This window comes from Crocuta crocuta, unplaced genomic scaffold, assembly GCF_008692635.1.
Source record: "Crocuta crocuta isolate KB4526 unplaced genomic scaffold, BGI_CrCroc_1.0 scaffold35, whole genome shotgun sequence".
Taxonomy (NCBI): domain Eukaryota; kingdom Metazoa; phylum Chordata; class Mammalia; order Carnivora; family Hyaenidae; genus Crocuta; species Crocuta crocuta.
In genome coordinates this window covers 3,715,385-3,725,285 of record NW_027530625.1, presented here as the reverse complement: position 1 = coordinate 3,725,285, position 9,901 = coordinate 3,715,385, and the positions used below count along the sequence as shown (strand labels likewise).

Sequence of the window (9,901 nt, the reverse complement as noted above, 5' to 3'; positions counted from 1 at the left end):
AAGTCCGAGAGAAAAACGGGGTTTAGGGTTTTTGTAATCCCCCTAAACTGTCTTTGTTCGAAATCTCCACAGATACAAGTCTGTTAAGAGTAAATATTTGTGGATTGATACAACCACATTTCCCCCCTACAAACCAAATCTGGAAAACCTCTGCCCTCCCGCCGCGCTAAGGCCAGGGCGCAGGAGGGAGGGGGCTGGGGTTGGCCAGAGCGTCTGCACCGGGAACTCTGCGTTTGGGGTCGCCTCGCTGCCTCCAGGAGCCGAGGGACTTTGCACATTTCTCAGGCGGGAGAAAGGTCTTAGACTCTTTTTTCAATTTTCTGTGCTCTTGATAAACAAACCTCCCGAACCTGCTGCTTTCGGGCCTGCCGGAGGGGGCCGGCGGGAGGGCTTGGGGAGGGGCGAGGGCTTTGCTCAAATCCGAAAGAAAATGCAAACTCTCTCCATCGGCCTCGCTGCCCTTCAGCGGGTTTAAGTGGCTCCTCCTGGGTTGTGGGAGACCCCACCCGGCAGGGCGCCTGGAGTCCAGCCTAGGAAAGCGCCGGGAGCCACCAAGGGCCCCCAAAACACGGAGGAGTCCGAAGGTTGCCACTGGGGCCCCGGTTCCCGGCTCCAGCCCAGCCCGTCCCAGGATCGGATTCCTTCATAAATCAGCGGCTGGGTGAAAGGGCTGCGCTTTAGAAAGGGCAGGACCGTGTGCGCGTATTAGAGCGCGCGGTTCCCAAATCCGGGCTAAACCCCTGGTGACACCGAAATTCATCAACCGCTGCTGGCGCCCGCGGCTCGGCCGAGGAGCCCCAGAGCCTAGGATCCTGTGCACCACGCTGCCCGACTTGGGGGACGAGAAGAACGAGGAGCAGGAACCCTCGGAGAGGTGGGCCTGGAGGAGGGCGCGGGTGGAGACCTCGGAGAGCTGCCCCGCCCGCGCACCTCCAGCAGGGAAAGGAAGCTCACCGCCGGCGAAAGGCGGTTATTCTAACCTTTTTCCTTCTCCGGCAAGGGCTGGCCCTCCACGGACATGCTAGTGTGAAGAGGGCAGTGTCCCCCCCCTCCCTCAGCCCCTTCCAACCCTGGGGCAGTAACCACCCCCTCACACACACACACACCTTCCAGGCTGAGTGCTCTAAAGCAAATCAGGGTCACCTAGAGCAGAATCTGGGGCTTCAGGAGAAGCAGAACTTGAGGACTTAGGGGTCCGATCAGCTTTGGGAGTTAGACCCACCTGGGAAATTTTTGCTACAGAGAAAGTCTGGACCTGAGAGAAGTTATTTAACTCTCGCCACCTCAGTTTTCTCACCTATCCAGGGACCCAGAGCAATAAAGGTCAGTACACGTCACAGCACTCAAGAAATGTCCATTCCTTTTCTTTCTAGATGTACTACTTCAGCCTGCCCCTCTGAGGTCAATAAGGCTGTGCTCCTGGGAGTTCACATCAACACTGACCATGTTCAAGAGCAGGTTGGATAAAAGCACCTATGTGGCTCAGTAGCAATGGGGAGCCATCCAGAGGCTGCTGCCTGCCTGTCTCTAAGGATCAGTTTCTGACAGCCAGACCTGTCCCATTACCTTTTCAAGGGAAAAATTCAAAGCGCAGACCTGGGTAAGGAGCAGGAGGAGGGTGGGCTAGGCCACTCCGGGGGGGAGGCGTGTTGAGGAGGCCACGCTCTCTGGGCCTGCTTTGAAAGGCAGACAATGCATTCCTGCCAGGCAGGCCTTCTCGAGCTCACTTCCCAGGCAGGGAGGAAGGAAATACACATTGACTGAGTGCCCATTGCAGGCTGGCACCTTTGGGTTGGTTTCACTTTATCCCCAGAGGCTGATTTACTTTATCCTGTGAGATTGTAATTACCACCCCTATTTCACAGAGGAGGAAACCGAGGGTCAAGAAGAGCCTTCGCTAAAGGCCCTTGGCTTGTGTCACCAAAACCAGAGACATTCTGGATCCCCGATCTGGACTTGGCAATTTTGTACTTTCCTTTGAGAAAATTTGAGAAAACGTGTCCCACCCAAGGGGCCCTCCATTCTCAGGAGGTGGCTCCAGAGCACCTTGGTCCTCTCCATCCCCACAGGTTCAGGCAGCCCCAGGCCTGGGCGGGTGCCCCCACCCTGACAGTGACAGCGCCCCCCCCCAACTATGGCGATTCAGGAATCACATGACAACAGTCAGAGCCCCAGAGGAAACCAGGAGGTGGGAGAAGGGGAAGAGCAGTCACACCCAGCTTGTCCCGACCCACGGCTCCTAATCCTCCTCTCCTATCACTGCTGCGCCAGCACCCAAAGGAGGTGCCTGGGGGTGGGGGAGGGGGGGAACCCCGGGGGTCCCGAGTCCCAGCTCGGCTATCTCAGCTTTCCGCATCTAGCCGGCAGCTCGGTGGTCTCCTCCGCCCGCCAGCCCCGGTGGGCACGTCTGTTGCTCCCAGCAGCCCTCAGAGCCCTCCCCGGCTGGCAACCACCTCACAGTTCCCAGGGAAACCTCTTAAGCGTGGCCGCCAGGAAGCAAACATCTTTGTTTCCTCTGGAACCAAACTCCAGGAACTAGGTTTTTCCTTCAGCAACACTTCCCCCAGTTCATCCAGTGCAGGACAAGCCAGGTGCTCTGCCAGCGGCCAGCACATCGGTCCGGGGGCCGGTCGGAGCCAGGCTCCCGATTGAGAAACAAAGCCCCCGGCCCAAGGTGCTCACATATCCCCCGGACCCCCGCACTCCCCACAATCCCCCTTCAGGGCCCCAGGGTTGACAGGGCAGGTCCAGTGGCTGCCAGTCAAGAAGCTGAAGAGAAATGGATACAATATTGCCCCGGGAATAACAAAGGAAGGGCCCTCGCAGAAATTTATTTGTTCTGATCAGGCGAAGCAAAGGTAAAGGGCAGCGAGGAAGTGCTGTCAGCCAGGCCTGAAACCCAAGAAAGTTGCCATTCCGAGCACAGTGGCCCCTTATACCCCACTACTCCACAACACAGCAGTAGTTAAAGCAAACACAGGCCCTTCACTGCCCCGTCAGTTACACCTTCCCCCCAAAATTACACAAACTTTGAAAGATTTTTCTGAGAGAAGATGGATGCTCCGGGAGACTTGAGGTCAAGGCTAGGCTGTTTAAAGTATATTATTAACAAATAAACATTTACGGCAAAAAAAAAAAAAAGAGAAAAACCCTATAGGCCACCGGGGAACCAAATCATGTTGCTTTTGGCTTCAAATGACAGGAGACATTTATGACATGAATGGAGAACACCAGCCGGTCGATGAAATGGCAAACGTCTGCCACTTTGCTTCCTCTGCCTTCGTGAATCAACTTTTTCAAATCTGGTTTTCAGCCTTACCCCCCACCCCACCTCACTACCACCACCTCCCCACTTCTGACTGCAGTGGCAATAAATATATATAATTTTGGTTTTGCTCTGTGCTGCCATCAGCACAGAATCTGGGAGTTGGAGAGAGGGCTGGGTCAGCCAGAAAGCCAAGAGCTTTGGGTCGGCCTGCACTCCCAGCTGACTGACAGCTCACACGGGCTCCTTGGATGAGCGGACCATCCCTTTCTTCCTCCCGCCCTTGAAGCTGAGGCCTGACTGTGGTGTCCAACAAATTGGAAGTTATAACTCATGTCGTTGAGTGTATCCTCCATTCCTCAGCCTGACTAACACCAAAGTAGGACCAGGATTCTTTTTTTTTTCCCCTTGTCTGTTTTAAAACCCTCAGAGCCGCAGGTCAGAGGAAATTCCCTGGGGAAGCACTGCAGCCCATCAGGGACAGAACAAACCTCTGTGGGCTGGACGACCCTTCTGACCACCTGCGCTGGTGTTTCTCCACCTTTTAAACCTCATCTTCTTTCTGAGAAACGTATAGATCCCTGGATCTCTTCCCCTCACGTCCCCACCCCCTTCTCCATCTCCCCCTCATCCTCAGAGAAGTCGGGGTTCCGCTCCCCCCTTCCTGCCATTTGAATCACAACAGAACAGTAGGCTCAAAGGGTTTTCCAAATATGAAATTATATTACTGCGTAGGGTTTTCCAAGCTGTACTCTGAACTCTGGCGATTCCAACTGCTCCCCAGTGGAAAGATCTTTGCTCTGGACCAACGTCCACTCCCTCTCGCACCCCCGCCACCCCCCCCCGGGGGAAACAGGCCAGAACAGCACGCTCATCCTGCTACCTGCCCTTCCTGATAATGCACAGGTGGCATTTGTTCTGATCTCCACACTCGGAAGTTTTTCTGCGTCTCTGGAGGTAGTGACGGGGATACTGGGTCCCATGGAATTTGGAACATTTACTGAAGCCTCACCAGATACCTTGTGTAATCCATACAACCACCCCGGGATGTTGTATCATCACCCCTAATCTGCTGATGGAGAACCCGGGGCTCGGAGACAGGTAGTCACTTGGTTAAGATCACACGGCTGCTGCTGAACGGTGGGGCCAGGAGGTGAATCCAGTTCTGTCTCAGAGTCTAGAGTTCTCTTCATCACTGATGGAGGGATGGCCCTCCCAGTGCCCCCACTCAGGCAAAGGGAATGATTTTCCCAGGGGTGCTGCGCATCTTCCCTGCACAGGGAGGCTCACGGCAAGCCTACCATGCCAGCTGCACCATTCTCTGGCATGGAAGCCAGAGGCAGTTTGGTGTGTCCTTGGAGACAAGACATTCCTCGCCACACTGATGGTGATAATAGTAACAACAATAATTTCCAGAGCATTAACAACATGCCAGGCAAGACGCCAGGTCCTCTGGGGCATGTTATCTTGAATCCTTATTAGAATCCTTTCTCCCAGGTGCGTATGTCCCCATTTTACAGAAGAGGCTCAGGTAGATGCCAGGACTGTGTGGTCCTAAGCCTGGCTCCAACGGACAGGGCAGGAGGGAACTGAGGGTCCACAATCACATACCCCAGAGGAAATCCTCACAGCCTTCTTCTCCTACTCAAGAAAAATCCTGCAAACAAATTAGGCTGCGTTAGCCCAGAGCCTGGGGAATAGAGGGTGAGCCAGGAGTCAGCTGTGAATAATGCCTCCGTTCAGCAGCAGATGACCGCAGCTTCAGGAAGNCCTTCCCAAGGGCTGGAGGGTCCCCAGACTTGGACTGGCAGGATGAGCCCTTACTTAGGCCCTCGAATCCCCAGGGAAAACACTACGGCCTTTTCATAAGGCAAAGCGCTGGCTTTGCCTTCCGAGCAGATCCATTAGCAGGACAGGCCCTCTACCCCGGGGGGTGTGGGCAGAGGTGTCTGCACCTCCGGGTTAGATGGATGGGGGCCATGCCAGCTGGGATGCCTACTGGCAGAGGACATGCTTGCTGGTAACTGGCACCCCAAAGCAAGGCCTGTGGGAGTCCTTCCATGCTGGGAGAAACAGCAGGCAGAAATGGCTGGAGCCTGACTTTGCTCTCCCTGGGCTGTGCCACACCCCTACTGTGCCGGTGCTGGTGCTCTGAGGAGAGGTGAGCCTCCCTGGAAGGCCTTTCCCGGTGTAAACACTTCCAAGGAAAGGAATGTGCTGGAAAGAGCCAGGTTGGGCCACTGGAGCTGCAGCGGCCGCGGAGCTGTCTTACAAGCGATTAGGCTCCATTTTGTGACAGATTTTTGGACTCTCCCACCGACCCTCCCCCCTTCCGGAGCCTCCTCCAGGAATTCGCCACCTCCTCAGGAGAGAAACGCTTTCCAGACGAGCGACAGACGGCAAGAAAGGAGAACTTACATAATTCTATTTGGCCAAGCCACCAAGGAAAAAAAAAACAAAAAACGGGGCGCGGGGTGGGGGTTTATGTTGTCTTTTTGTTTTTTTTTTTTTTAATTTTTCATGCGTTCTCCGGGGGAGGAAGGAGAGAGAGGTGTTCGTGATTTTGCGTTTGGAGGCCCCGTTTCCTCCCGGTTTCTAACCTGGTTTTCTGTCGGAGAAGGAGCTCGGGCTGCCGAAGGGCCAGAGCCTCGAGCGCAGAACGATCCGACGCCCCCCCGTTTTTAAAAGAAGGCGCCCCCAAAAAACACGTACGGAGAGAAAGTAAACTTTCCGAGTTACGCGTGAAATCGCCCACACGCCGCGGCCCGCTCGCTCTGCTTCGTCCGTCCTGGACGTGCGGATGGATTTTATCAAACAGTATTAAATGTGCCCGAACGTCAATTAATCACCCCCATGGTGCGTAAAGTAACGTTGCGCTTCTGGGTGCTCTGGTTCTTGAAAGCAAATCGAAAGGAAGAAGAGACGCTTAATAAAAATAGCCACCTCTTTCTAAGGACCGGACCCCGCAGCTCCTCGCCGGGCGAGGACACAGTTTTTCAAAAGTTACTGGGGGGGGGCGGGAGGGCTGGGGTGTTAATTTCCCGATACCGCTGACACACAGGCTCCACGAAAATCGAGAAAGCACGTTTCTGCGCCCACTTGCCTGGATTCTCGTCTGAAAAGCATTTACGCACAGATGCAATAAATATGCATCTGCGATCCTCAAAGAAAAAAATAAATCGTGAAACACAGTTTTATTGTGCAAAGAACGTCGCTTCCCCAGTGAGCCCCCCGCCTGCCTCGATGCACTGGCTCTCCCTGAGAAACGCTGAGGCGAGACCCGCCCGGGTATTTGTCTTGATAACAACCCCTCCTCAGTCCCCAACCGGCCGGCCTAGTGCAGATACCTAATTGGCCTTCTTAGAAGAAAGACGGGGCGAGGGAGGAGGAGGGCACCGTGAGAGGCGTGAATACTGCCCGCCCGGAGGCTGCCGCCTAGCTGGACCAAGGCTCCCGACTCGGGACCTGAGATTCGCCCAGCACCGAAATTCCCCGTAAACACGTCCCAACTGCACTGAAGCCAGGAGCTCTCAGGCGCCGCGTTTCTTTTTTAAACAAATATACTTTCAACAAAGCCGTCGCAACTGTTTAATTGTTTTGTAAAATTAGGAGGTGGGCCGCTCTGCTCTAAGGGAACATCCAGCTCAAATGTTGTGACTTTATATATAGAGTTCTGGGCTCCGAAAAACCAGGGGGCATCCTCTCCTTGTTTTAAACAGAAGCTCCATAAAGGATTGAGGGGTAAGCGGAAGAGACCTGGCAGAGATGTACAAGAGGGTTGGAAAGGGTCCTGCCAACATGTTTAAAAAACAATCTCCCCCCACCCCCCGCCCCCCCAATCTACACATATGACTTGGAGGGCCGTTTCCAGTGTCCTGGGCCTCCTGCCCCTGCGTGTTGAGTCATCCAGGCTGGTGGCTAAGTTGGAAGTCGCACTGCCAGAGCTGAGCTAAGGGTCAGGCAGGCAGAGGTGCAGGCCAGCAGGACGTGGGTAGGCTGGTGAGCCCTGCCTCTTGGCCAGACCAAAGAAGCCCCCGACCACATCTACCCCAAGCTACTTTCCCTATTTTTTTGTGCTGCTCTATGCCTGCCTGTGGCAGAGCTGACTGGCGGCCACGCTTTCTCCTGGAACCAGAATCCTATCAGTCCAGGGCACAGCACAAACCCTACCATCGGCAATGTGCCTGATTTGGGGTGTTTCACACACAGAGAGAGGGCTCAGCTGGACTCCGGGATCAGCAAAAAAGTTGGCTCTCTGAAATGTACCCCAATTCCTGCCCGCAGAGCCCCCAGTGGACAAGAAGAGCAAGGTGCAAAGAGCAGGTCCCTCTCTGACCTCCAGATCGGGGGACCAAGGCCGGGATAGGCACTGTCGTGGGACTCAGCAAGAACCTTTCAGAGTAGAACCTGATACCTTCTCCAGGGCTCCGGCCTGCAACCCCGTTTCTAGGCCTCAGACAAGCAGCTAACGAGATGGAGAATGGGCACCCCAGCTGCTCCCCTTCCCATCAGGGCCTGGATTTAGGAACAGTCCCTGGGCAGCTAGAGAGGCTGCAGTCACCACCAGGCATTGGTGGCCCAACCTTTTCCTGGAGGCTTGGGCACACACAGCCCCCTCTGAGCCCGGAACCATCTGAGAGCCTACCCATTCTGCACTCCCATCTAAAAGGGTCTTCTGGGACTCACCAGAAAGTTCTCAAAGGCACCCACTGGTCTCCACAATGCCTCCCTGGGGATCCCCACACCCCCTTTTTGGCTGTTGCTCCTCTCCTCTCTGCCTCCCTCCTAGTCACACTGCCAGGCACAGAAAACCAAAGGGTCCAAAGAAAAGCCTGCATTTACTCTGAACTGTCCCAGCACTTTGCCAGACAAATCCATAGTCTCAGCTAAAAACAAAAGTCAGCAGGTAGGGCTCAACCCACAGTCTCTGGACTCAACCCCGAGGCTTAGGCTATGCCAGGGCAGAGCAGACCACCCTCTTCTCCAACACAAACACTCTGCAAGAAAGAAGGCCTGCTGGGGAAGGCTGACTTGGGCAGTCGGTCACAGTCTCCACTCCCCCCAGCCAGGAGCCCCAGATTGTGGTTTGCCACCTCTTGAGGTCCTCTTCCCAGACAGCTTCTCCAGCCAGCAGGAATTAGAAGTGCAAAATACCCGCGTGGAACGGTTTGAGGAGAATGGACACTCTTTTCTATCAGGGACTACAAAGTACAACAGGCAGCGTGGTCTGATGGGGGCATCCTGAGCTGCTCCGGGAGTTCAGCCCCCGCTTTCCCAACTCCACTTCCTTGCTCTAGGAATCCCCAACCCCCATAAAACCCTACCTTTGGGAAGCACACCGCCAAGGCCTGGCTCCCTACAGCACTGTTTTCGTTTGGAGATCATCTCTTGGGCCCCAGTTTAGGCCTCGGTGGGGCCAGGCCCTGTCCCTGCACGAAGGGACGGTATCCCCTAGCTGGCCAAGGGCCTTGTGCTGTACCCCCAAACGGTGCAGGTTTCCGGGCAAAAGATGGCAACTAGGGGCGGCCGCAAGCCCCCGGCCACCACCCCACCGGTGGCGGCCAGGCTGGGACGCTTAGTCCCTGCCGGGAGNGAGGCGCTTACTGTTGGTAGTCTTGTTTGCAGTACAGTTTCCGATCCCGGAAGTAGCAGCTGGTGGTGAGGGCTTGCTGACACGCCGCGCACTGCAAACACTCCTCGTGCCAGGACGATTCGTTGACTCGCATCAGGAAGCGGTCGGAGATGGGCCGCTGGCAGCCCTCGCAGACGGCGGGATGCGGGCAGTCGGGGCCGGGGGGGCACAGGGCGNCGGCCGCCGCCTGCGCTCCCCCGGCCGCCGCACCAGGGGCCGGGCAGCCTCCGCTGGCTCGTCCCCGCCCGCGGACTCCCTCGCGGAGAGGCCGCGCGTGTCGAGCCTTGGCTCGGCGCTGCAACTCTCCCTTCCTCCGGGGACCCAGCGCTTGGTGGTGTTACTACATAGGAGAACCGGGCACGGCGCGGGGTAGCCGGCTGGGACCCAGACAGGCGAAGTGAGGTTGGGGCGCTGGCTGGCTGACACGCCCCACGGTGGCGTTCGCGATCTTCTGCCCCCAATCTCCCCAAAACCTGTAGTTTAGGTGGCCCAGGGGACATTTTTCTCTTAGAAGCGCCTTCCATCAACTAACTTGGCACCACTCCCAAGCTTGCTAAGGTGACTACTTGGGTCTTCCATCACCCTTGCCGTCCGCCTCCCACCCCCTCGGGAGTGGCAGCTCTAGCACCAAGGCCCAGTGAGGATGGTGGGTGGCAGCTGGAGCTGTCCTGGCCTCCCTCCTCCTGGGTGGTGTCCCTGCAAACCTCTGTCCCCTGAGGATGCCTGTTTAGGGGTGCCTGTTGCCCTTCTAGCGATCACTAGAGCCTAGTCTGTGCCCCCGCACCCCCATGTCCCGCAAACCGTTTCCTTATCCCGTTGGTCTAGACGCCCCTGTCGACCTCGGGAGAATGCCCCTGTCCCCTGCCCATGACCACTCAGGCGTTCTGACCCCGCACTCACCCAGCAGCACCCCCAGAGTGGCGGGCCCGGGGCGCAGGGCGTGCTCCTCCATCTTGATGCCGTCGAGCATCTTGGCGCAGTCCGTCTGCCCGCGGGGGAAGCAC

General features: G+C 56.4%; 1 protein-coding gene across 3 annotated transcripts in view; it reads right to left on the bottom strand.

Moving 5' to 3' along the window:
• LMX1B (LIM homeobox transcription factor 1 beta) overlaps window positions 1–9,894 on the bottom strand; it is a 77,507-nt gene extending 67,613 nt beyond the window's left edge. For all 3 annotated transcript variants that reach the window (XM_077768495.1, XM_077768497.1, XM_077768498.1), the window contains exons 1-2: window positions 9,795–9,894; window positions 8,870–9,053 (exon numbers count right to left, since the gene is read on the bottom strand). In XM_077768495.1, coding sequence (XP_077624621.1) covers window positions 8,870–9,053; window positions 9,795–9,867 — 257 coding nt within the window. In that variant the 5' untranslated portion in view covers window positions 9,868–9,894. The remainder of the gene's footprint in view (window positions 1–8,869; window positions 9,054–9,794) is intronic.
• Between the last annotated feature and the right edge of the window lie 7 nt (window positions 9,895–9,901).